Source organism: Natator depressus, chromosome 7 (genome assembly GCF_965152275.1).
Source record: "Natator depressus isolate rNatDep1 chromosome 7, rNatDep2.hap1, whole genome shotgun sequence".
In the NCBI taxonomy this organism is placed as follows: domain Eukaryota; kingdom Metazoa; phylum Chordata; order Testudines; family Cheloniidae; genus Natator; species Natator depressus.
The window spans coordinates 21,275,577-21,296,280 of record NC_134240.1 but is presented as its reverse complement, the minus strand read 5'-3'; the positions used below and the strand labels follow the sequence as shown (position 1 = coordinate 21,296,280).

The window sequence follows — 20,704 nt, the reverse complement described above, 5'->3', positions numbered from 1 at the left end:
GAGCCTATCTTCATATAACCTGAGAGTTATGTATGCAAGTCTTTTACTCCCATTTTCCAAATGATAGATTAAAGGCAATGGTGACATGCAAAGATTTTTTCAAGTTAGGTTTACACCCTATTTTGTTTGTGATGTATAAAGAGAACATGAAAGGTTTCTTTGGGGGGCGGGGGGAGATGTATTTTCCTGTCTGTTTTTTACTTTAGAGAGACAAGGTGGGTGAGGTAATTTCTTTTATTGGACAAACTTCTGTTGGTACGAAAGAAAGCTTGTCTCTCCCACCAGCAGAAGTTGGTCCAATAAAAGATATTGCCCCACCCACCTTATCTTTCTAATATCCTGGGACCGACACAGCTATAACAACACTGTTTTTGCTTTATCAAGAATGTCAAGTCTGGTCTTTACTGCATTTGCTGGAGGACTCTTAGAAGTCTCAGATATGTGTTGTGAGCTCTCACATCTTAATTGCAGAGACATGTGGGAGTATATATATTTAACAATGATGTCCTTTACTCCAAGTGTTCATTAGGCATTAGAGTTAAATGAGTGCTAACAAATACCATAAATGTTTAAACAGTCTTAGCAAATATCTTCCTCTCTCAATGTTCAGTTATCACTTGCTTGATTCTTGTTATTAGCCTTCATTAGTTTTCCAATTTACCACAAAGTCTTCCAGGGTAGGTAAGACCTGAATTCCTTATACAGAAAACAAGCGGGGCCTTCTTTACACATCCTAAGTAAACCCATTTTTCCCCTCAGTGGGTCATCTTTAAGAAACTTGACCAATACCACAGAGTAACAGAGTTCCTGGCTCTAAGCCTCCAGCTCATTCTATCAGACTCCCTATCCATTAATATAACAACTTAAAAAATGATTTCACAAGTTTTGCCTGACCACAGGAGTGTTTTTTCAGGACTTGGCTGTTTTAAAATGTGTTTTTATATAAGGAGCTTTGACTGTAAAGAGGTCAAACACACGTTGTGTATACAAGCTGCTTTCTTCAATCCATCTGCAGGATTTGTCCATTTCCCCTTACTTTCCCTCACTCTCCCTCAGGCCCAATCTTTTTAATGAATCACAGCGACCACACACAAAGACTGCGCTGTTAGAATCTGTCCTGTAGATGGCAGCTTCTCCCAATTTTCTCACTCTATAGGATTCATAAGCGAGATATCTTTACAGCCCACTGTTTACAGGGTCTTTTAGACATCATCTGCAGCTAGTTATCCAGGTGTAAAGTTGCAGCTTGGCCATCTGTAGCAGCAATCAGATAATTTTGCAGTTTGTTGCTAAAAAGAAAAGAAAAAAGCACAAATGGTGTGGGTGTTAAATGTGTAGCCACTTCCTTGGGTGGAGAGTAGGCAGACACAAATAAGCTGCTAAAAAGCAAAGGCCCAGTCACCTTAACATTTACCTCTTATTGGTCTCTAGTCTCTTGTTGTGTATCTCTTTTTTTTAACCAAAACCCCATTATTCCTATTTTACAGATGGGAAGCTAGAGGAACACAGGACAGAAGTGATGAGTTTGCACAGGGAGTAAGCGTCACAGATGAAGTGGGCTGTAGCCCACGAAAGCTTATGCGCTAATAAATTTGTTAGCCTCTAAGGTGCCACAAGTACGCCTGTTTTTTTGTTTTTTTGTTTTTTTTTTTTTTGCGGCTACAGACTAACACGGCTGCTACTCTGAAACAGACAGAAAAAGCGCCCAGGAGTCCTTCCTCTCTGGTTCAAATCACTAGAGCCCATTCCCTTCCCAGAGCTGGGACTAGAATTCACGAGCCCTAAGGATAGAAGCTACAATATCTGCAGGTGACGACACCACCCAGACAACTAGAGGAGCCTGCTGCGTGTGCGCATGCTCTCCCTTCTTGGGCTGTCCCAAGTTTTCCTAGAGGGGCGAGGCGGGGCTGATGTTGGACTCTCCCTCCTAGGCTCAGTCTATTGGTCAGTCTATGGACGGCGTAGGTTAACGCACACCCCGGCCTCATCCCGAGTAGACTCTTCCAGCCTCCTTCTTCCTCCTCCCCGCCCTCTCCGGAAGGAAAGAGGCGGGGCTAAAGGGCCACTAAGTACCGGTATCTGCGCGCGTCGGCTAGCGCGAGCATAGCGCGCGGAGCTGCCTTTTACTCGCCCTCCTGCTGCCATGCCGCCCCCGGGCCAGGTCCGGCTGCCGGACTGGGATGCGCTGCGGCTCCGCGTCCGGACTCTGATCAGCTCCCACCGGGTCGCGGTCTTCAGCAAGAGCTACTGCCCCTACTGCAACAAGGTACGGCCCGGCGGGTGGGGGGCGCCTGGGGTGGGCCTTGCCGCGCACACGCCCCGCGGGAGGAGGCCTCCCGCCGGCTGCGCCCGGCAGTTGCCCCTGGGGGGGCTCGCGCTCTGCCGCTCAGCCTCGGGCCCGGCGGGGGCGGGGGGGAGCCCTAATCACCGGTTCTGGGGCGGGCGGGTTCCTTCCGAGCCTCAGGGCGACCTGAGGCGGGCTCTAGGCCCGGTGCAGCAGGCTGGTGTGAGGGTTTGCACTGAGCGCCCCACGCCTTTTCCTGAGCGTGGCCTGGAGGCAAATGTCTCTCTCCTTCTCCTCCTCCTCCTCTCTCTGAGGGCAGGTATTGGTCACAGGCTGCCGTTCAAACAGAGCTCGCGCTCCAGAGCCCGGACCTGGCTCCCAACTTACGCTGGCGCGAGGAGCCGGCCAGCTGCAAACGGGAGCTCGCGCTTCTTGCGTTAGCGGAGACCCAATGGGCGGAAGTGGGCAAATGCCACCCCATGCACCGCTTCGTGTATTACGCCCAATCTTAAAGCCACTATTCAGGGATATCGGGTTTGTGAGGGTTTTTTGGTTGTGTTCCTCAAATGCTCAAGCAGAGGGCATCTCTTTTTAGTAACCAATCTGGATGAAGCTAAGTTGTCACCAAGCTTGAGCTTCCTGTCACCTTTGAGCTGTTGGAAAGGCTGACTTATCATTGACTTGCTTTTATGTTGTTGAAGGGTAATTCTGTATTATGTCAATACTGTAATCAGTGTTATAATAAACAAAGAAATTGCTGAGCATTGCAGTGGCCAGAACAAGGATTTTTATTTTGGCACTACTTGGTAATACTTACCTATGTCTTCCTAGGTCTAGTCTGCTTAGCTAGCTGACAAAGCTAAGCTTGAACTGGAGAGTGAAAGTAGCTAGAAAAACAAACGTGCAAGGCCTTCCCTATGCATCATAAACAATTGCCTGTCAAATTCTAACTGCAGAATCTTGGTGCAGATTTATGCACATCTTGATTGATTCTCAAATACTTGTTGAATTGACACTTAAAAGTGAAACCTTTTTAAAACTTGAAAATCTTATGTGGTGAGGAAAAGCAAAGTTGGAATATTAGGCAGTAACTTCTAGTAGCATTTTTCTAACTATATATTTTACATTGAAATTGGTTCCTTGGTAGTCATTCCTCTGGTTTCATACCCTGAACTTGGATCTGTGTGTGTAAGTGGGATGTTACAGTGGAGTCTTGTAATATTACTGTAGAAAGAAGAATCCCAATGATCATGTTTTTGTTCTAGTTGACATAAATTACATTTAGACCTTAATTCAGGTCCAAGGTAAAATGTCAGAAATGTAGTAGGTACTTCAGATAAGAACATCATCTTGGGTCCTGAAAATATCATCATCTGTTGCTAAGTTTTATTTAAACTTTCAAAAATCTTTCTAATAGTCTTTTTACAGAATTTTGAGCAAGTGAAGTGATCATAGGGTGGTAGATGAAATCTCTTTTTAGGCATAGCAAAGTTTTTTTTTTTTTTCTTGAGAGGATTCTTTTTCTTGGTGAGTCTGTATTGGAAATAGAAAAGGAGTACTTAAAGCTTATGCTCAGATAAATTGGTTAGTCTCTAAGGTGCCACAAGTACTCTTTTTGCAAATACAGACTAACACGGCTACTACTTTGAAACCTGTATTGGAAATACCCACTAAGAGAGGAATACAACAATTGATGCTCATCTGCCTTGCTTTGTCTACTATTTCACAGTTCTGTTTGGTCTATCGACAGTTGCAATACTAGTTGTAGAGTGTTAGCAGCCTTTTTTAGCAATGTATTGGGGGTCCAGTTAGATGGTATTGTCATCTTTTTTTATTTTTTTTTTAATTTTTTTTAAAGACTCTCTTTTCTTCCTTACCATTTCACCTGTTGCTGGTGCTCCAAGAGCTATTCCAGTTGAGGGGAAATGGCTACAAATTAGGGCTGTCGATTAATCACAGTTAACTCATGCGATTAACTCAAAGTTAATCGTGATTAAAAAAATTAATCACAGTTTTAATTGTTCTGTTAACCAATAGAATACCAATTGAAATGTATTACATATTTTTGGATGTTTTTCTACATTTTCCAAAATATTGATTTCAATTGCAACACAGAATACAAAGTGTGCAGTGCTCAATTTATATTATTTTGATTGCAAATATTTGCACTGTAAAAATAAGCAAAAGAGAGAGTGTTTTTCAATTCACCTCATACAAGTAGTGGAGCGTAATATCTTTGTCTTGAAAGTGCAACTTATAAATGTAGATTTTTTTTTTTTGTTACATAACTGCTCTCAAAAACAAAACAATGTAAAACTTCAGAGCCTACAAGTCCACTCAGTCCTACTTCTTGCTCAGACAAACAAGTTTGTTTACATTTGTAGGAGATAATGCTGTCCACTTCTTATTTACAATGTCATCTGAAAGTGAGGACAGGTGTTCGCCTGGCACTTTTGTAGCCGGCATAGAAAGGTATGTACTTGCCAGATACGCTAAACGTTCGTATGCCCCTTCATGTTTTGGTTACTGTTCCAGAGGACATGCTTCCATGCTGATGATGCTTATTTAAAAAAAAAAGTATTAATTAAATTTGTGATGGTCTCCTGCTCTGTTTTACCCACGTTCTGCCATATATTTCATGTTATAGCAGTCTCGGATGATGACCCAGCACATGTTCTTTTTAAGAACATTTTCACTGCAGGTTTGACAAAACACAAAGAAGGTTCCAATGTGAGATTTCTAAAGATAGCTACAGGACTCGACCCAAGGTTTAACAATCTGAAGTGCCTTCCAAAATCTGAGTGGAACAAGGTGTGGAGCATGCTTTCAGAAGTCTTAAAAGAGCAACACTGGTGCAAAAACTACAGAGCCCAAACCACCAAAAAAAGAAAATCAAGCTTCTGCTGGTGGCATACGACTCAGATGATGAAAATGAACATGCATTGGTCTGCACTGCTTTGGATTGTTGTTGAGCATAACCCGTCATCAGCATGGATGCATGTCCTCCGGAATGGTGGATAAAGCATGAAGGGACATATGAATTTTTAGTGCATCTAGTACGTAAATACCTTGCTACACCGGCTACAACAGTACCATGCAAACACCCGTTCTCGTTGTAAACAAGAAGCAGGCAGCATTATCTCCTGCAAATGTAAACAAAGTTGATTGGCTAAACAAGAAGTAAGACTGATTGGACTTGTAGGCTCTAAAGTTTTGCATTATGTTGTTTTTGAGTGCAGTTTTTTGTACATAATTCTAAATTTGTAAATTCAACTCTCATTATACAGAGAGTGCACTATAGTACTTGTGTGAGGTGAATTGAAAAAATACTGTCTAGTTTTTTACAGTGCAAATATTTGTAATAAAAAAAGAGCGCTATATCTTTGTATTCTGTGTTGTAACTGAAATCAATATATTTGAAAATGTAGAAAACATCCAAACATATTTAAATAAATGGTATTCTATTATTGTTTAAGCGCATGACTAATCACAATTTTTTTTTTAATTGCTTGACAGCCCTACTACAAATCTGTGTGGTGTCAGTCTAGAACTCTGTTGCTGATTAGTGTTCCTTCCTGCTGCTGCTGAGGCAGAGATTCCCTTGTAGGTAGCCTTTTTGGCTCCATGGAAACAGCCAGCTCTTGGGAGCACTATATTTACTGTCCCAGAGAGAGGAAGGGCAAGTACTGCTGCAGGTAGGCTGGGGAGCAATGTTGGCTCTGGGCTTAGTGGGGGAAGAGAAGGAGGAACATGCATGGAGCTGGATTAAGGGACGGGTGGTAAATCTGGAGCAAGGAAAGATGCTTGAGGAAATTATTTAGTGGAATAAGGGTCCCTAGTGTGTGTGGTGTGTTTGGCAGAGGAAGAGGGTGGAGAGAGTATGTTGAAAGAGAACAAACGAGGTCAAGAAAATTCATCTTCTGTTTGCCCTTTGGCTCTTTTAGGAGATTAGATAGGAGCAGGAATAAGAAACAGTGACCCATTCAGTGGAAAATCCTTAATGGTAGGATGAGAAGGAAGGTGGTAGACTGGAATGGAGTTGTCAGAATTCAACTTTCTTGCAGTTACTGCCAGTCAAGAATAACTTGCATGTATTTTAAATTCTTGCAACCATGGAGAAATTGATACTGGATGAGATGGAAAAACTTATAAATGCTAGCAGTCTCTATACTGACATGTAGAAGCAACTTGATGCACAGAATAACCACAACTTCACATGACTGCTGATTATGATATGCCCTCAGCTAGTATATTATGCATCTAGACAAATGTATAATTGTTACAGAATGCTAATTGACTTATGAAACAGCAGACCCAGGACACACTGCTTATTAGCTAACTCCACCTTGTGGGGTTTAAAGTAGCTAAACAGGTTGAAGTAATGAGAGCGAATGCTGCCAGGAAAAGTTTTAAAAAGTGCATTGTCATACTATAGTGCCTTTGTTCCAAGTTATTTTCCGTATGAAACTTAGTGTTAAGTAACTCACTAGTAATGTTTGTCCCCAACTGTTTGTTTCGTGTGTAAGAACTGTAAGGAATTTCTTGTCTGTGTACAAATGCATTAGTTGAATTCAAGTGTGATGCATATTTATATGCTACAAATCAATATACAGACTGCAAATGTCATCTTTCTGTACAGTTTAGTTAGATCTTGTAGGAAAAGTACCCTATGGCTGAGAATAAAGATGGCAAGGTTAGAAAGTCTTAAAATTAAAATCTAAAATGTTAAAGGACAAATGTACCCTCCCTTCTCGAGTGTAACTATTTGAAAACTCTTCTGTTCTCTTGTTCTTGCCTCACTCCTAAAGAGCTGTTCTTGCTATATTTTAGAGCAGTTCAGTGGTGTCTTTTTTGCCGCTGCCACACTTGAACTGTTTGTTCTACAGTAGAACCTCAGAGTAACAAACTCAGTCAACCTCACACCTCATTTGGAACTGGAAGTACCCAATCAGGCAGCAGCAGAGACCCAAAAAAAAGCAAGTACAGTACTGTGTTAAACGTAAACTACTTTTCCTTTTTTTAAAGGAAAGCAGCATTTTTCTTCTGCATAGTAAAGTTTCAAGGCTGTATTGAGTCAATGTTCAGTTGTAAACTTTTGAAAGAACAGCCATAACATTTTGTTCAGTTAAAAATATTTCAGAGTTATGAACAACCTCCGTTCCTGAGGTGTTTGTAACTGAGGTTCTACTGTATTTATTTCATGAAAAAGGTGTCTGTCTCCTGTAGGCTGCTTTAATACAAATTAAAGTAAAACAGCAGCTAAACAGTTATAATTCACTGGCATCCCCCAAAAGACTAAAGGCCCCTACTCCATAAATATTAGTCCCATCAAGCTCCACTTTTCCAAAAGTATACATAAACAGCCCTATCAGAGTGCCCAAATACTCATGCTCCTTTGGAACCAACATAACAAAATTGAGAGCCCCTCATAGAGAAATCTGCAATCAGCACTCTTTCTTAAATCAAGGGTATCTGCTCCCTAATTGCCTCTCCCCATCTTCCCTTCCCGGCAGTCAGAAGTTTAGGATTGCCGCGGGTATGGGGTTGCATCCCTGATCATCTTGGCTAATAGCCACTGATGGACCTATCCTTTATATAGTTATTGAGTGAGCCCAGTTATACTTTTGGCCATCAACATCCCGTGGCAATGAGTTCCACAGTTTAACTTGCCACTATGTGGCAAAAGTACTTCTTGTTAGTATTAAACCTGATGCCTATTTAAAAAAAAAAAAAAAAAAAATTGCCTCTCCTTTGTTCCGTACTGTCATTGTTGCAGTCTCTCAATAATGCAGCTACCTAGCCATGTAGGATTTTATAGGTCAAAAACAGGAATCTTCAGTTTATTTTTTTTGCATGCTTTTTAAAAAAAAAAATTGATGTCCATCATTTTGAGGGTCACTGTTGTTCATTCTCAAGTCTGAAGATTGAGAGAGATGGTAAATTTGTGTTCCTAATCCTGGTGTGGGTTGTCAGCCAGGGATCTAGTAATTTTCTGTGCAGTTAATGGTGAAAGTACAACTTCTAGATTTCAACCTAATTTTGCTACTTAATAGCTTCCTCGCAAAACTTTCCCATCCCCAAAGACACTTTGGCCATATGTGTATATCTGTTTACTAAATGACCCTTTGGTTTTTTGTTCTCTACATCTACTTCAAAGCAGCTACCTCAAGATGTCTTGGTCTGATTACTTCTGACACAATATAAGGGGTTAAAAAGACAAAGTTCTCCCATCTCCTTCAGGAGAAGCATGGGGTTGGATACCAAAGTCTGAATCCTGTTGATTACCTAAACATACTTCTACACCGAAAATGAACATGTGATTGTAGCACAGGTATTGCTTTAATCCAGCTAGTGCAGCCATAAGTTAATTGTAGGTGAACCATCTCAGGAAGCTTGCCAGGGACCCTGAGTATGTACTTGGGTTGCTAACAGGTGGTGAAGTGCAGGCTTCCATGGCTTTGCTGCTGTTGTGAACCACAATAGCTAGAATAAAGCTAGGACAGAGATGCCTACTTGCATTAGTCACACTGTCGTTTGTAGTGTGAATGTACCACCTGTGGTGGTGAAATCACATGAGATAGCAAAGGGGCTGCTTCTGAAAATTAACTTGGAAGTAATGACTTAGTATCTGCATAACTCGGTGTCTTAAACAGTTGTATCTAATGTACTAATGTTCAATAGCAGATCTTGGTCCTAAACTACATCTAAATATCAAATCTTTGACTTGTGAAAATGCAGTGCCCTTGTGTTCACAATAGTAGATATCAAATGAAACTATTCTGGTTTGTTACAGGTGAAAGAACTTTTTCATTCTATGGGAGTAGACTTTTATGCTTTGGAACTTGATTTAACTGGTAAGTAAAAATGACAGCTCATGTTGAGATGCATAGATATATATTTCATCCGACTTAAGCCACTCTTTTGCTATAAACTGTCTTTTACTGATCAGAGACACCTAATTCTCTCTTGAATGATGCCTCGTTTGGTGCAAAGTTACAACAGCATTTAAAATACATGCTAAATTCTTATATCACAAGGCACTTTTTTTTAAATCGTGATTTATTTAATCAAATAGAAGTCTGATGGCTATGTCAGGAAATTGCTCACTGTTCTGTCTTGCAGGAAAACTAAGGGGGAAACTGAGTTATTTTTTTTGTGTTCCCAGATGAACTGTTAATGTTTTACTTGACTTAGAAGCGACCTTTGTGAAGAAATTTGCTGAGTCATTGGAAGTTGGGGGCCGGGGGTGGGCAGGGGACACACTAAATTTCATTGCTTAGGCTGTAGCCAGTGCCAGCTTTTATTAAAGCCAGGAGTTTTGAGGTTACAATACAGTCTTATGTTAAAATTACTTTAGTTAATGAGAAAACAGTTAAGGGGTTTACTGGGCATTAATTGGTTGTAAAGATTCTGAATATATTTAGAAACTTCAGTGGTCATATCTTTTTATTTTAAAACTTCGCTACTTATCCTGTTTACCAATTTAATACTTCATAAACGTCCAAAAATAACATTGTGTTGAATAGTTTTAAATGTACTGACTGACTCTCACTGAAGTTTCCCTTTTTTGGTTTAGCATTCTCTCCAAACTAGAGAGGTTCCCGCACAGTAAATGGATCCTAGTCTGACAAAGGGAACTGTAATATACATATGGATTTGCTGAGTCCATCTTACGTTTTGGGATGGTGATTGTGTGTTAAGGCTCTTTAATAATTAAGGCTGTGCTTCATTTGCAGCTCCTGAGATTATTGGCATTGTCTCTGAGTGGGAATAAATAACACTAAAGTGCATTGTATATTCCCACAATTAATCACACACATTTCCTGTACTGGCTGGACTATATTTAGATTTCATAAAGCCACCAAGAAGGTGCCTATCCAGAGCACGTTCCATGTTGACAGTTGTTTAAAAGGACAACTATTGTCAAAACCAGCAGTAATTGAAACTTCAAAAGAAAATACTCTGCCTTCCCTAAAAACTAATCTGAAGTAACATATCTAGTCTCCAAAAGACCCTATGAAATTAGTGTAGTAGCGTGCCCAGAAGGTCTATGAATTCTGGCTATTTTCAACAAAGAGGTGAACAAGTTCCAAAGCCCAGGGGGCCTAATGAAGAACACCCTGCCAGCAGGGGGTGGCGTGTGTGTTTTTGTTTTGTTTTTGTTTTTGTTTTTTGTATTGAGTTAGCTCAAATGCCTCCACTGATATTGACTGTGGCAATATACATAGGCAGGGAGGTAGTCTCTCTCAAATAGCCAGGTCTCGAGCAATGTATGGCTTCCTTCTAAACTCAGTGACTTAAACACCACCTGGAAACCATCTCACATTTAGGTTTGTGAAGCTTCAATTCATTCCATCTATCAAGACACGTACTCTTTGAAAAATCTTCTTTTGTTTCAAAGCTTGTGCTTTTGAAGAATGTGTCTACAAACTTGCCATGTCTGAAACAAATACGTTGATTTTATGGAGGGCTTGTGATGTGTTTTTTCAACAAACTGCACTTCAGTTCCAGTTTTTTAAAAAACCCATACATTTAAGTGCACTTTCAGTGAGGGATTGTTTCAAACTCTCATAGTGGTGTGTGTGGGTTTTTTTTGTGTGTTTTTTTTTTTTATCCTTAGATGATGGACCCAATATTCAGCAAGTGTTAGTAGAAGTGACTAGCCAGAGGACTGTGCCCAATGTGTTTGTGAATGGAACACACATAGGTGGATATGATAAAACTTTTCAGGTAATCTTGCTTTTCTTGAGTTTGAAATTTAGCTGTGACTAGAAATGAACTGACTAGGTAACTTATCTCTGTTTTTAAATACAGTCTAGTCACTTGATACCTCTTTTTTGCAACCACTGGTTTCAAAATATGCTAGTGAACTAACTTAATGCATACTTATTGCAGTCCCATAATGTCAAGAAGGAAACGAAATTAAAAAAATGGGTATTAAAACGAGAGACAGTTGTTCCATCCTGCGACAACCTTTTTTAATTCCTGCCTTCTTGATGTTCTATACAGTGGGTAGAATTACAAATGGAGTGAGCAATGGGTCATCAGTGATTTCTTGACTTGGTTTTTTGGTATGTAGCTTTTGCTGTGTGACTTAAACATAATTTTAGACGCAGAAAATGAGAACACAGTCCTGTGAAAGGTTCTATAATTGTGAGCTTTAAGTATCATGTGAGAACTCCCTTTCTAGCCCTCAGATTTGAAAAACTGTGTGCTAATGATCCTCTTTAATAAGGAATCCAAAATTAGGGTAGGAGCATCAGACACAATGACCTAGGTCATGAAAAAGCTGTGTAATTCACACTTGAACATATAGCTGTGTGAGTAACCCATATGTTTGTTACAGGCTTACCAGAGTGGCTCATTGCAGAATGTGCTAGGGAATTGCATAGATGATGCAGAAGTTTATGATTACGATCTTATTGTTGTTGGTGGTGGCTCTGGCGGACTTGCATGTTCCAAGGTATGCACTTGGGTTTGCACTTGTACACTGAATTTTGCCTATATATCAACTGTACATGTAAGATTTCTCCTGAAACTCTGTTGCTCTGTGCACCTGTCATTCTAATGCAATATAGTCTACATTTCAATGAGTCTTTCCATTCATTTGAAATTTAATGGGCTGAACACTGATGTAACTGTAGTGTAACATGCACTCCTTCAGAAGCTCATAGTTCAGAACTTTGGGCCAGATTCTTTCCCATAATATAGTCACTTTTTGCTTCAGTCTTTCAACTTTGTCAACTTCCTCCTGGACGAGTAAGGAACTTAAGGAAACAGCAGCCTTTGTTTCTGGTAGTTGTTCAGAAGGGTTGAAGGTTCAAAGTATTGATACTACTTTTGGCTGGGCAGTGGAGGACAGGGGGATGACAAACATATGCATAACATTCCCTTTAGATAATTACTGTTGACAGTGCAGGCTGTTGTATAGGGTTGCTTCTAGATATTTCTTCTCCAGGTGTGATACATATCTTCAGATGGTTGGAAGTGAAACTCCGGCTGCTCTGCTCCTCTGCAACTTCTGATTGAATTAGGTGCTGTCATAGATTCTCAGGGTCTGGTCTATGCCCCAGCCTGTAACCAGTCTCTTCGAAGTAGTCCTTTAGTGTGCCAGACCCAAAGGCTCCACATAGTTCCACAGGGAAAGGCCCATAGCCTCCATGATTCCGAAGCTGGTACCTGTAGGCCCAATTGTTTGTGGTTCCCTTCAATAAGCCCAGCCAAGCCAGACTCCTATGGGAGACGTGTTCCTACCCCTTCAGAGCATAAAATATCTGCAGAAACAGTAAGAAGCCTTTTTAAAACAAGATACCAATTTTAATAACCTGGAATACAGAATCTAAAAGTCTTTAGGTTAGCGTGAGATGCAGGCTTAGGATATGATTCCTGTTGGTAGGAGCTAGGGTTCTGCCAGGTCCTGCTGCCCCTGACCTTATCCTGGCCCTCTGTCCCCTTTTGTTCTTAGGGCATGTCTACATGTACAGCGACACAGCTGTGCCAGTGCAGCTGCGCTGCTGCAGTGCATCTGGTGAAGACACTCTATGCTGACAGCTTTCCCATCGGCATAATAAAACCACCTCCATGAATGGTAGAAGCTATGGCTCTCCCACCAACATAGTGCTGTGCATACGAGTGCTTATGTTGCTGTAACTTATGTTGCTCAAGGGGGTGGTTTAGTCACACCCCTAAGTGACCTAAGTTATCCTGACATAAACTGTAGTGTAGACATACTGTTAGTCTCCAGGTTCCTCCTGTGTCCGTGTATCCAGCTCTGTCAGACATTTGACACCTTTACACATTCTTCAGCTTAAGGCCTTTGCTGTGCTTACCTGCAGAGAGGTGGCGGGGAATCTCCTCTTGGCTGTAGATTGCTAGGTGTGAGTGTCCCAGCTATTGAGGTTTTCAGTTTCTTCCAGATCCTCCATTCACATGCATAGGCTCTATTCAGTTCATTAATTATTCTAGTCTCTTACCAGGCAGCCACATGAGTCTGACACAGAGTCCCTTTCCTTTGCATAGTAGAACAAAGCACAGGGGAACTGAGGTGCACAAGAACATCATAAAAGTATTACCAAAATTCTCACACTTATCACAAGCACTGGTGGCATTACGGAGAGAAGGGTAAGTGGTACTAAGACTGGCATCAGAAATGCCTTCCATCAGACAAGCACATTGGAGGACATGCTTTCCTTGATCATTTAAGCTTTTAGCATCAAAAAGCAATGGAGAAGTTCATCAGTTCATATCTGACTTCTTTTTTAATACAGGAAGCTGCTGCCTTAGGAAAAAAGGTCATGGTGCTAGATTATGTTGTACCAACACCTTCGGGTACTTCATGGGGTAAGCGGTCCTAGCCTCAAATCACAATATATATGCATAGATTAAAATGCTGATGTCAAGCATTGCTTAAATTATTTAGTTTCAAGGTTTTGCATTCCTGTAGTATGGTAGTTGTATGGATACGAGGCTGTGATTCTACAACATAAATGATGGAGGAAATAAACCTCACTCAACCTGCCTGTTCGAGATGGATTTTTCTATCCCGCCTGCATTTCACTATTTACTTCAATTTCTTATTAACAACTCTTGGATTTCACGTTCTCACTAAATTCTTTGCTACGTAACCTTCCCTTTTTAAATCTTAAACATTTTAATCACTTATAGGGAAGCTGATATCTGTAAAGCACATTTTGAGCTCCTTAGATGAAAATGTTAGTTTGAATTGGCTTTACACGTGAGTGGCTGAATTACAGTATCATCTCTTATCATTTTAGCTGAAGTGCTTAGCACTGTGATACATTCAGTATTTCATAGGCCCAAAGGGACTATACTTCTACAGTAGGTGTTACAAGCACCTTGAAGTGGATGCTTTTCCTGTGGTCTCCAGAATTCCTCACTTTCCCTTGACCTTGCTTTTTGCTGTTTTTTCACATTTTTTGATCCTGGCTCCTATAGAACAGATTAGTGGTCATCCTTTCCATAAGTAAACTCTATTGTGTAGAGAAGTATTCTTCTTTTGTTCTGAAGAAAGCATATGTTGAATTTCTTACAATCACTCATAAGAGGAATGTTTGCCCTTCATTTCTTTTTTGAAATTTAGCTCTGTCTCTGACTCCATAGAATAGGCGTGGTTAACACTGCAGACTGTGGTGTCTTGCACTTCTTAGGTATCATGAAAGTGTCATTCTGTTCTATCTGACTACAGAATAAGTGGCGGTGAATTAGTCCAAAGCTACTTTATATATGTGAATGTGTGGGCCTATGCTTAAAGCTTTACTTATGTAACCTGCTTGGTATTGGAGTTAGAGTTAAAATGTTATTGCTTAAGTAAAAAATGTTACTTTGTCAACCTTGTCCAATTACATACTGCATAGGAAGGTATGTAGTTGTAAAGGAAGTTCTCCATCCATTGCTTGCATGTGTACAGAAAGTAATACTAATGGATGGCTAGACAGTGGAGTACATAAAGCATGTCATAAGACAGACGTGCACATCTAAAGTTAATGCTGGTAATAACATTAAATAAACTTTCTTTCTTTCCATCACAGGACTTGGTGGCACTTGTGTAAATGTAGGTTGTATTCCTAAGAAACTCATGCATCAAGCTGCACTTCTGGGACAGGCACTTCAAGATTCAAGGAAATTTGGCTGGGAGTATGATGAGCAAGGTCAATAACACTGAACACTGGTGGGGGAGGATGCAAATCAGAACTTTTGTTTGAGCTTAAATAAGAATTCTTTTAGTATTGAAGTGACTAAATAGAATTCAGTTTGCCACTTGAACAACTTTTCCATCCCTCTCCCCCAAAATCTCTTTATGAAGGCACTGAAACCTGTTTTTGAGGCTTGATTCCACCATAACTTGCATAACCTAGCTTGTTGGGTTACTTGTAGTTGGGTTTCATAAACCCAAATAACTTTGCCAATAGTGCTAAGAGAGAAGCCATTTTTTATGTCTGATGGATATGAAGTATCCCTAGAAAAACTTTTTAATGTTACTTATTACATGAAATGTGTATTTGTATTCTACTTGGGCTTGCTAATTTAGTGAAGCATTGCTTAACCTATAGTATTGCCATAATTTGAGTTATGACTAATTAGCAACTATTTTTACAATTTACTGTAAGCTTCTATTGATGTTCATGAAGTTAATGTGTTTATACTTCAGTTTCTTTTTAACTGTAAAGCTTCTTGTTTCTATTTTTAGTTAAACACAACTGGGAGACCATGGTAGAAGCAATTCAGAACTACATAGGCTCTTTAAATTGGGGTTACAGGGTGTCCTTGAGAGAGAAGACTGTGACATACGTCAATGCCTATGCAGAATTTATCGAACCACACAAAATAAAGGTAGCTGCTGCATGTTTAGCTTTGGCTTATTTTCTCTGACCTGTTAAGAATCACTCCCCATATGTCCTAAAACTGCTCTTTAGTTGAAACCTAGTATGTAAAAGGTTTCAGCTTAATACAGTAACTCCTCACTTAATGTTGTAGTTATATTCCTGAAAAATGCGACTTTAAGTGAAACTATGTTAAGCTAATCCAATTTTTCCCCATAAGAATTAATGTAAATGTGCGGGAGGGGAAGGTGTTAAGTTCCAGTGGGGGGGAAAAAAATTGACAGACAAAAGGCATTATATACATTTTAAACAAGCAGTTTAATACAGGTATAAGTGGTTTTTTTTTTTTAAACAATTTTAAACTAAGGGTTTTCGTGGTTTTCTTGCTGCTACTGGTACTGCTAGGCACTCCACTATCACTTGCTGAACATTTTTGACTCATGATGCTGGGTGATGCATGCACGTCCGGAGGAGCATGTGCTGCTACTCACTTCCTTCAGCCTGGAGTGGCCGGGGTCATGCAGCATCAGTCAACTATTGCAAGAGAGAATTTGGAAAACCGTGTCATTTCTCCATGGTAATTTTGCCCCCCTTCTGGAAGCCCTGTGGGTTTAGGCTAGGACTAGTTATGGAGGCTCTTACTTTCACAGGAGCCCTGCTGGAGGACCAAAGGCCTCTCTTCCAGGGTGCCCTGGAAAAATGGCCCTGCTGTATCTCCCCTAGTAACCATGCACTCAGGACCTGGGCAGCATTGCAGCCAGTATAGTAAGAGGAGGAAAATTAACACTTGCTGCAGGGCTGTGCCCCTTTCTGCTGTGTGCATGCAGGGGCAGAGACATGCAGCTGGCATTAAAGTGAATGGCAAAGCTCCTGTGTATTTCACATGCTTTCATGGAAGCAGGGCCAGGTTCTGTGCATCTCTACGCCGCTTCTCCCCCTTGCTACAGTGAAGCAGGCACTGGAATGCTATTCCTGTAACTTGCTTTGGGCAGGCTGCTGCCCCCTGTGTTCTTACCTCCCTCCAGCGAAGAGGGGGGAGCAGATAAAACATTATTTATTCTGTAGCAAGGCAGGGCCTCTGCTGTGCACCACCCGCAGCTGCTTTGCAGGCAGCTGGTGGCCTCGCAAGCACTTGGTGTAGAGCCCTATTCCCAAGCAGGGCCGTTGGGCCTTAAAGCAACAGTGAATCGCTGGCAGGGGGAGTAGTTGCATGTGCTGTGTGTTTACAGCAGTACAGTACTATAGTTGGGAGGTGCCCCTGCCTTACCCTACACAGGCACAGCCCACTGGCACTGGAGATGAGGCAGACAAGGAGGCTGAAGGTACTGTAGGCTAGGAGAAGCACATTGCGCAGCAGTGGCAGCAGCTTCCCCTAATCTGCAATGACGAGGGGCTGGGGCCTCAACCCTCAGCCCACCTGCTCCACCCCTTCCTCCAAGCCCCCACACTTGACCGGCCTCTTCTCTCTCTCTCCCTCCCTCCCTCTTCCCCCCCCACCTCCTCCCCTTTACTTCGCAGGCAGGCTATGGTCCTCCTTCCCAGGGCAATCAATCAGCTGGCTTGCTGTGTTTAGGAGGGAGGAGCGAGGACCCGCCCTCCCCCCCCCTCCTGCCTGGGGCAATCAGCTGGTTTGCAGTGTTCAGGAGGGAGGGGGGAGCTTGTGCGCTGAGTCCTCTCTCCTCTTCCTCCCCCCCCCGCCCCCCCCAACGCTGCAAGCCAGCTGATTGCCCCTGGCAGGAGGGGGAAGGTGCTGATCCGTGGGGTCTGCCGGTGGGCGGGAGGCGCTGTTGGTGCGGGGAGGGGGGAAGAGCGTAGGGAGGCTGCCAGCTGTGGAGAAAGCAGGCAGGCAAACAACGGAATAGTGGAGCATTGCACAACTTTAAATGAGCATGTTCCCTAATTGATCAGCAACGAAACAACATTAACCAGGATGACTTTAAGTGAGGAGTTATTGTATGATACTTTACTTATCTCACTTAAAGAATTAAAATTACAGGAATAATTTACTGACTTAAGTAGATTTATACTCCAGTAACCACTGTCATAATACTCGCATACTAATACCAGTTATGTAGACGTAATGTGGGGATCTGCAAATAGAGAATCTTGCATAAGTAGAGAGATAGAGCTTGAGTATGTAACAAACTGTGTGACTTGATTCCAAAATTTTAAATGAAAAGCTATGAAACATAACTATTAAATTGCCTTAATGTTTATAGATAATTGGTGTTAACTTAAATCTATAGCATTTAAGAATCAGGAGTTTACTGGATCTTTTATTCAAAATCCCTGGATAGTTGAATCAAGTTAAAACGTACTTTCTTCTTGTAACTTGCCTCTTGCCTCATAACGTCACTGAAAATTGGATCTTAATCTCAGTGAGTAACTATGAATAATACTGCATACTGAGCCAAGAAAGCATTAAAATTAGTTTGGAAGAGGAGTGTTAATTTTAGAAAACACACACATGGCCTACCGATCAGAAGCTTTTTTGTTAAAACATGGAGGATAGGGGAATTCTCTACATAAAGAGCCATATCCAAAACCTTGCTTGTTCCTCAAGTTCAGATCCCTTCCATGATATTATGGAGTTGGAATAGTATTCTGTGTATTGGCATAGGAATGAAGCCACAAGACAAGTATATACTTAATTTGTACCACACAGCGGGTATTATAGCTGACTATCAGATTGGACCAGGGTTTACCCAGGTTAGGGATGCAGCAATGAATAAAATTTTACATCATGTAGGTTCACTGGATACAGCTGCCTGACCCTGATGTAGGTAGTTTGATTTAGTCACACAATTTAAATCCAGAAGGTTACACTGAATGAGGAGTAAAACTAGTTGGCTTATTTTTTACCAATATTATAGAAGAAATTCAGTTTCCACCTGTTCATTTAATATAAGTTTGGTACTGAGCTGGGCCATCAATACAGGAAAGTAGAGCAGACTCTTTTTAAGCTGCTACATGCAAGAGGACAAATCTGACATTCCTTTTCGCACAGGTTTGACTTGTAGTTTCTCAAACCCCTTTCAAAAAGAGGCATTTTGCAATATGAAGTCCCAAAGACTGACTGCCTTTGAAGTTGAGGGAAAGTTAAAATAAACCATCCTTTGTTTTCTTCCCACCTGAGGTATCAGCCTGTCTTAAAGCACTTTTCTAGTCTACTCCTACACAAGCCTCAAAATTACTTGGATAACCATCTGTTTTGCTGCTAGCATCAACATCGAACTCTTATTTCAAGTTCTTTAAGAAACTTTCAGTCTTTCTCCTTATTAAATGTAAAATCTAAGTTATTAGCTTAAACCTTCTGAGCCCTGCCCAAGTCAGCTGATCACTGTTGTTCAATGCAGCTAGTGTGGGGAGTGTAGTCTAGTGTATTTTCCCCATGTAAACCCATTAACAATGGATGTTACCATGTAGTTCAGTAAAAGGATTTCTTAAGAGTATCTCTGCAGTATAATGGCTTTTCACTTAGCTCCATCTGTTATCAAGACTCCTTTCTAAATCCTATTGCGTTTATCAGCTGCTTGATAAAGTTGAGGTTTTTATTGTTGGCAGTAGGCCTTGTGACTCACAAGTTATTCCTGGCATCTAAGAATACAATAGTTCTGTAATTCTGTTTTTTGTGTTTTGTTTTTGTTTGGTGGTTTTTTTGTTTTCCTCTGTATCTCAGGCAACCACCAGGAAAGGACAGGAAACTTTTCACACAGCACAGACATTTGTCCTAGCAACAGGGGAAAGGCCCCGATATTTGGGTATCCCTGGAGATAAAGAATACTGCATTACTAGGTGAGATGAGATGTTAGTCTCGGTTAATAAGACTTCCCTTCTGTCTACTTTTGCACATGCAAATTGAAACAAAGCTGAATTGTAAAATGGTGTTTTCTGCATCGCTTTTCAGCGATGACCTCTTCTCCCTGCCTTACTGCCCTGGCAAAACTCTAATTGTGGGTGCCTCCTATGTGGCTCTGGAGTGTGCAGGATTTCTTGCTGGCATTGGTTTGGATGTCACAGTTATGGTGCGCTCCATCCTTCTTCGAGGCTTTGACCAAGAAATGGCAGAGAGAGCAGGTGCCTACATGGAAACTCATGGTGTTAAATTCGTCAGGAAATTTGTACCTATTCGGGCAAGTACTTTCACTTTTTCTCTTCTCTCTTGCTAAATAGCCAGCCTGAAAGGAAAGGATTACCCAGAATTCAAGTGTCTTGAGATAAAATGTCTTCCAGGAACAAAGTTCAGCTCTATAGCAGATAAGCTGAAAATTCTGTATGGCCAAGCTTTTATGTTAAAAGCATTTTATTGCTGAACATTCAGCAAGGTGTGTAGTGTATATGTCGTGTAATGCAATAAGGCTCTGCTGGTTAAGGTAACTTGACTAAGATTATTAATTCTTTCCTACAGATTGAAAGGTTGGAGGAAGGCATGCCTAGAAGACTAAAAGTGGTAGCACAGTCTACTGAGGGACCAGACACTGTTGAAGGAGAATATAATACTGTAAGCAATTTTGTACTACAAATATATCCCTGTTATCAGGCACTAAATGATGCCTACAAATATATATTTGTATCAAAGTAAAATGTATGTTAATGATCATTAAAGCTCTTAAATCATTTGTACTATTTGGAAACAAAGGAAGGGAGGTTCAATAATTCTGGCAACCTGCCAGCATTGTCAACATTCCATAGAAAAATAACAAGACTTTGATATTCTGTCCTGTTGCAACTCTGTCCACAAAATTGCTGAAACTTTAACTCTGCTACAAGGGGGTTGACTGTTTTGTAGATGGTGTCATATGTTACCAGTTATCTGTTCTATTATTCTAGTGTCAAGGTAATCTTTTTGCTGCTAACTACTGACACCTACACATTTTAAGCAACTTCAGGAAATGTGGCTTCAATTGTTCACTTGCTTAGTTTTCATTGAAAAATTGAAACGGAATACTTAGAATAACATTGATAGAAAGGAGTTCTTGATAGCTTCTTTTTTTATTTGTAGGTTTTGATGGCTATTGGTCGTGATGCCTGTACCAGAAACATTGGTTTAGATAAGATTGGTGTCAAAATCAATGAAAAG

General features: G+C 40.9%; 1 protein-coding gene across 1 annotated transcript in view; it reads left to right on the top strand.

The window, feature by feature from the left end:
- The first annotated feature begins 2,050 nt into the window (after positions 1-2,050).
- TXNRD3 (thioredoxin reductase 3) overlaps positions 2,051-20,704 on the top strand; it is a 34,090-nt gene continuing 15,436 nt past the window's right edge. The window contains exons 1-11 of the mRNA XM_074957634.1: positions 2,051-2,266; positions 9,078-9,138; positions 10,905-11,014; positions 11,631-11,747; positions 13,552-13,624; positions 14,833-14,952; positions 15,492-15,634; positions 19,304-19,419; positions 19,532-19,757; positions 20,033-20,125; positions 20,627-20,703. Coding sequence (XP_074813735.1) covers positions 2,144-2,266; positions 9,078-9,138; positions 10,905-11,014; positions 11,631-11,747; positions 13,552-13,624; positions 14,833-14,952; positions 15,492-15,634; positions 19,304-19,419; positions 19,532-19,757; positions 20,033-20,125; positions 20,627-20,703 — 1,259 coding nt within the window. The 5' untranslated portion in view covers positions 2,051-2,143. The remainder of the gene's footprint in view (positions 2,267-9,077; positions 9,139-10,904; positions 11,015-11,630; positions 11,748-13,551; positions 13,625-14,832; positions 14,953-15,491; positions 15,635-19,303; positions 19,420-19,531; positions 19,758-20,032; positions 20,126-20,626; position 20,704) is intronic.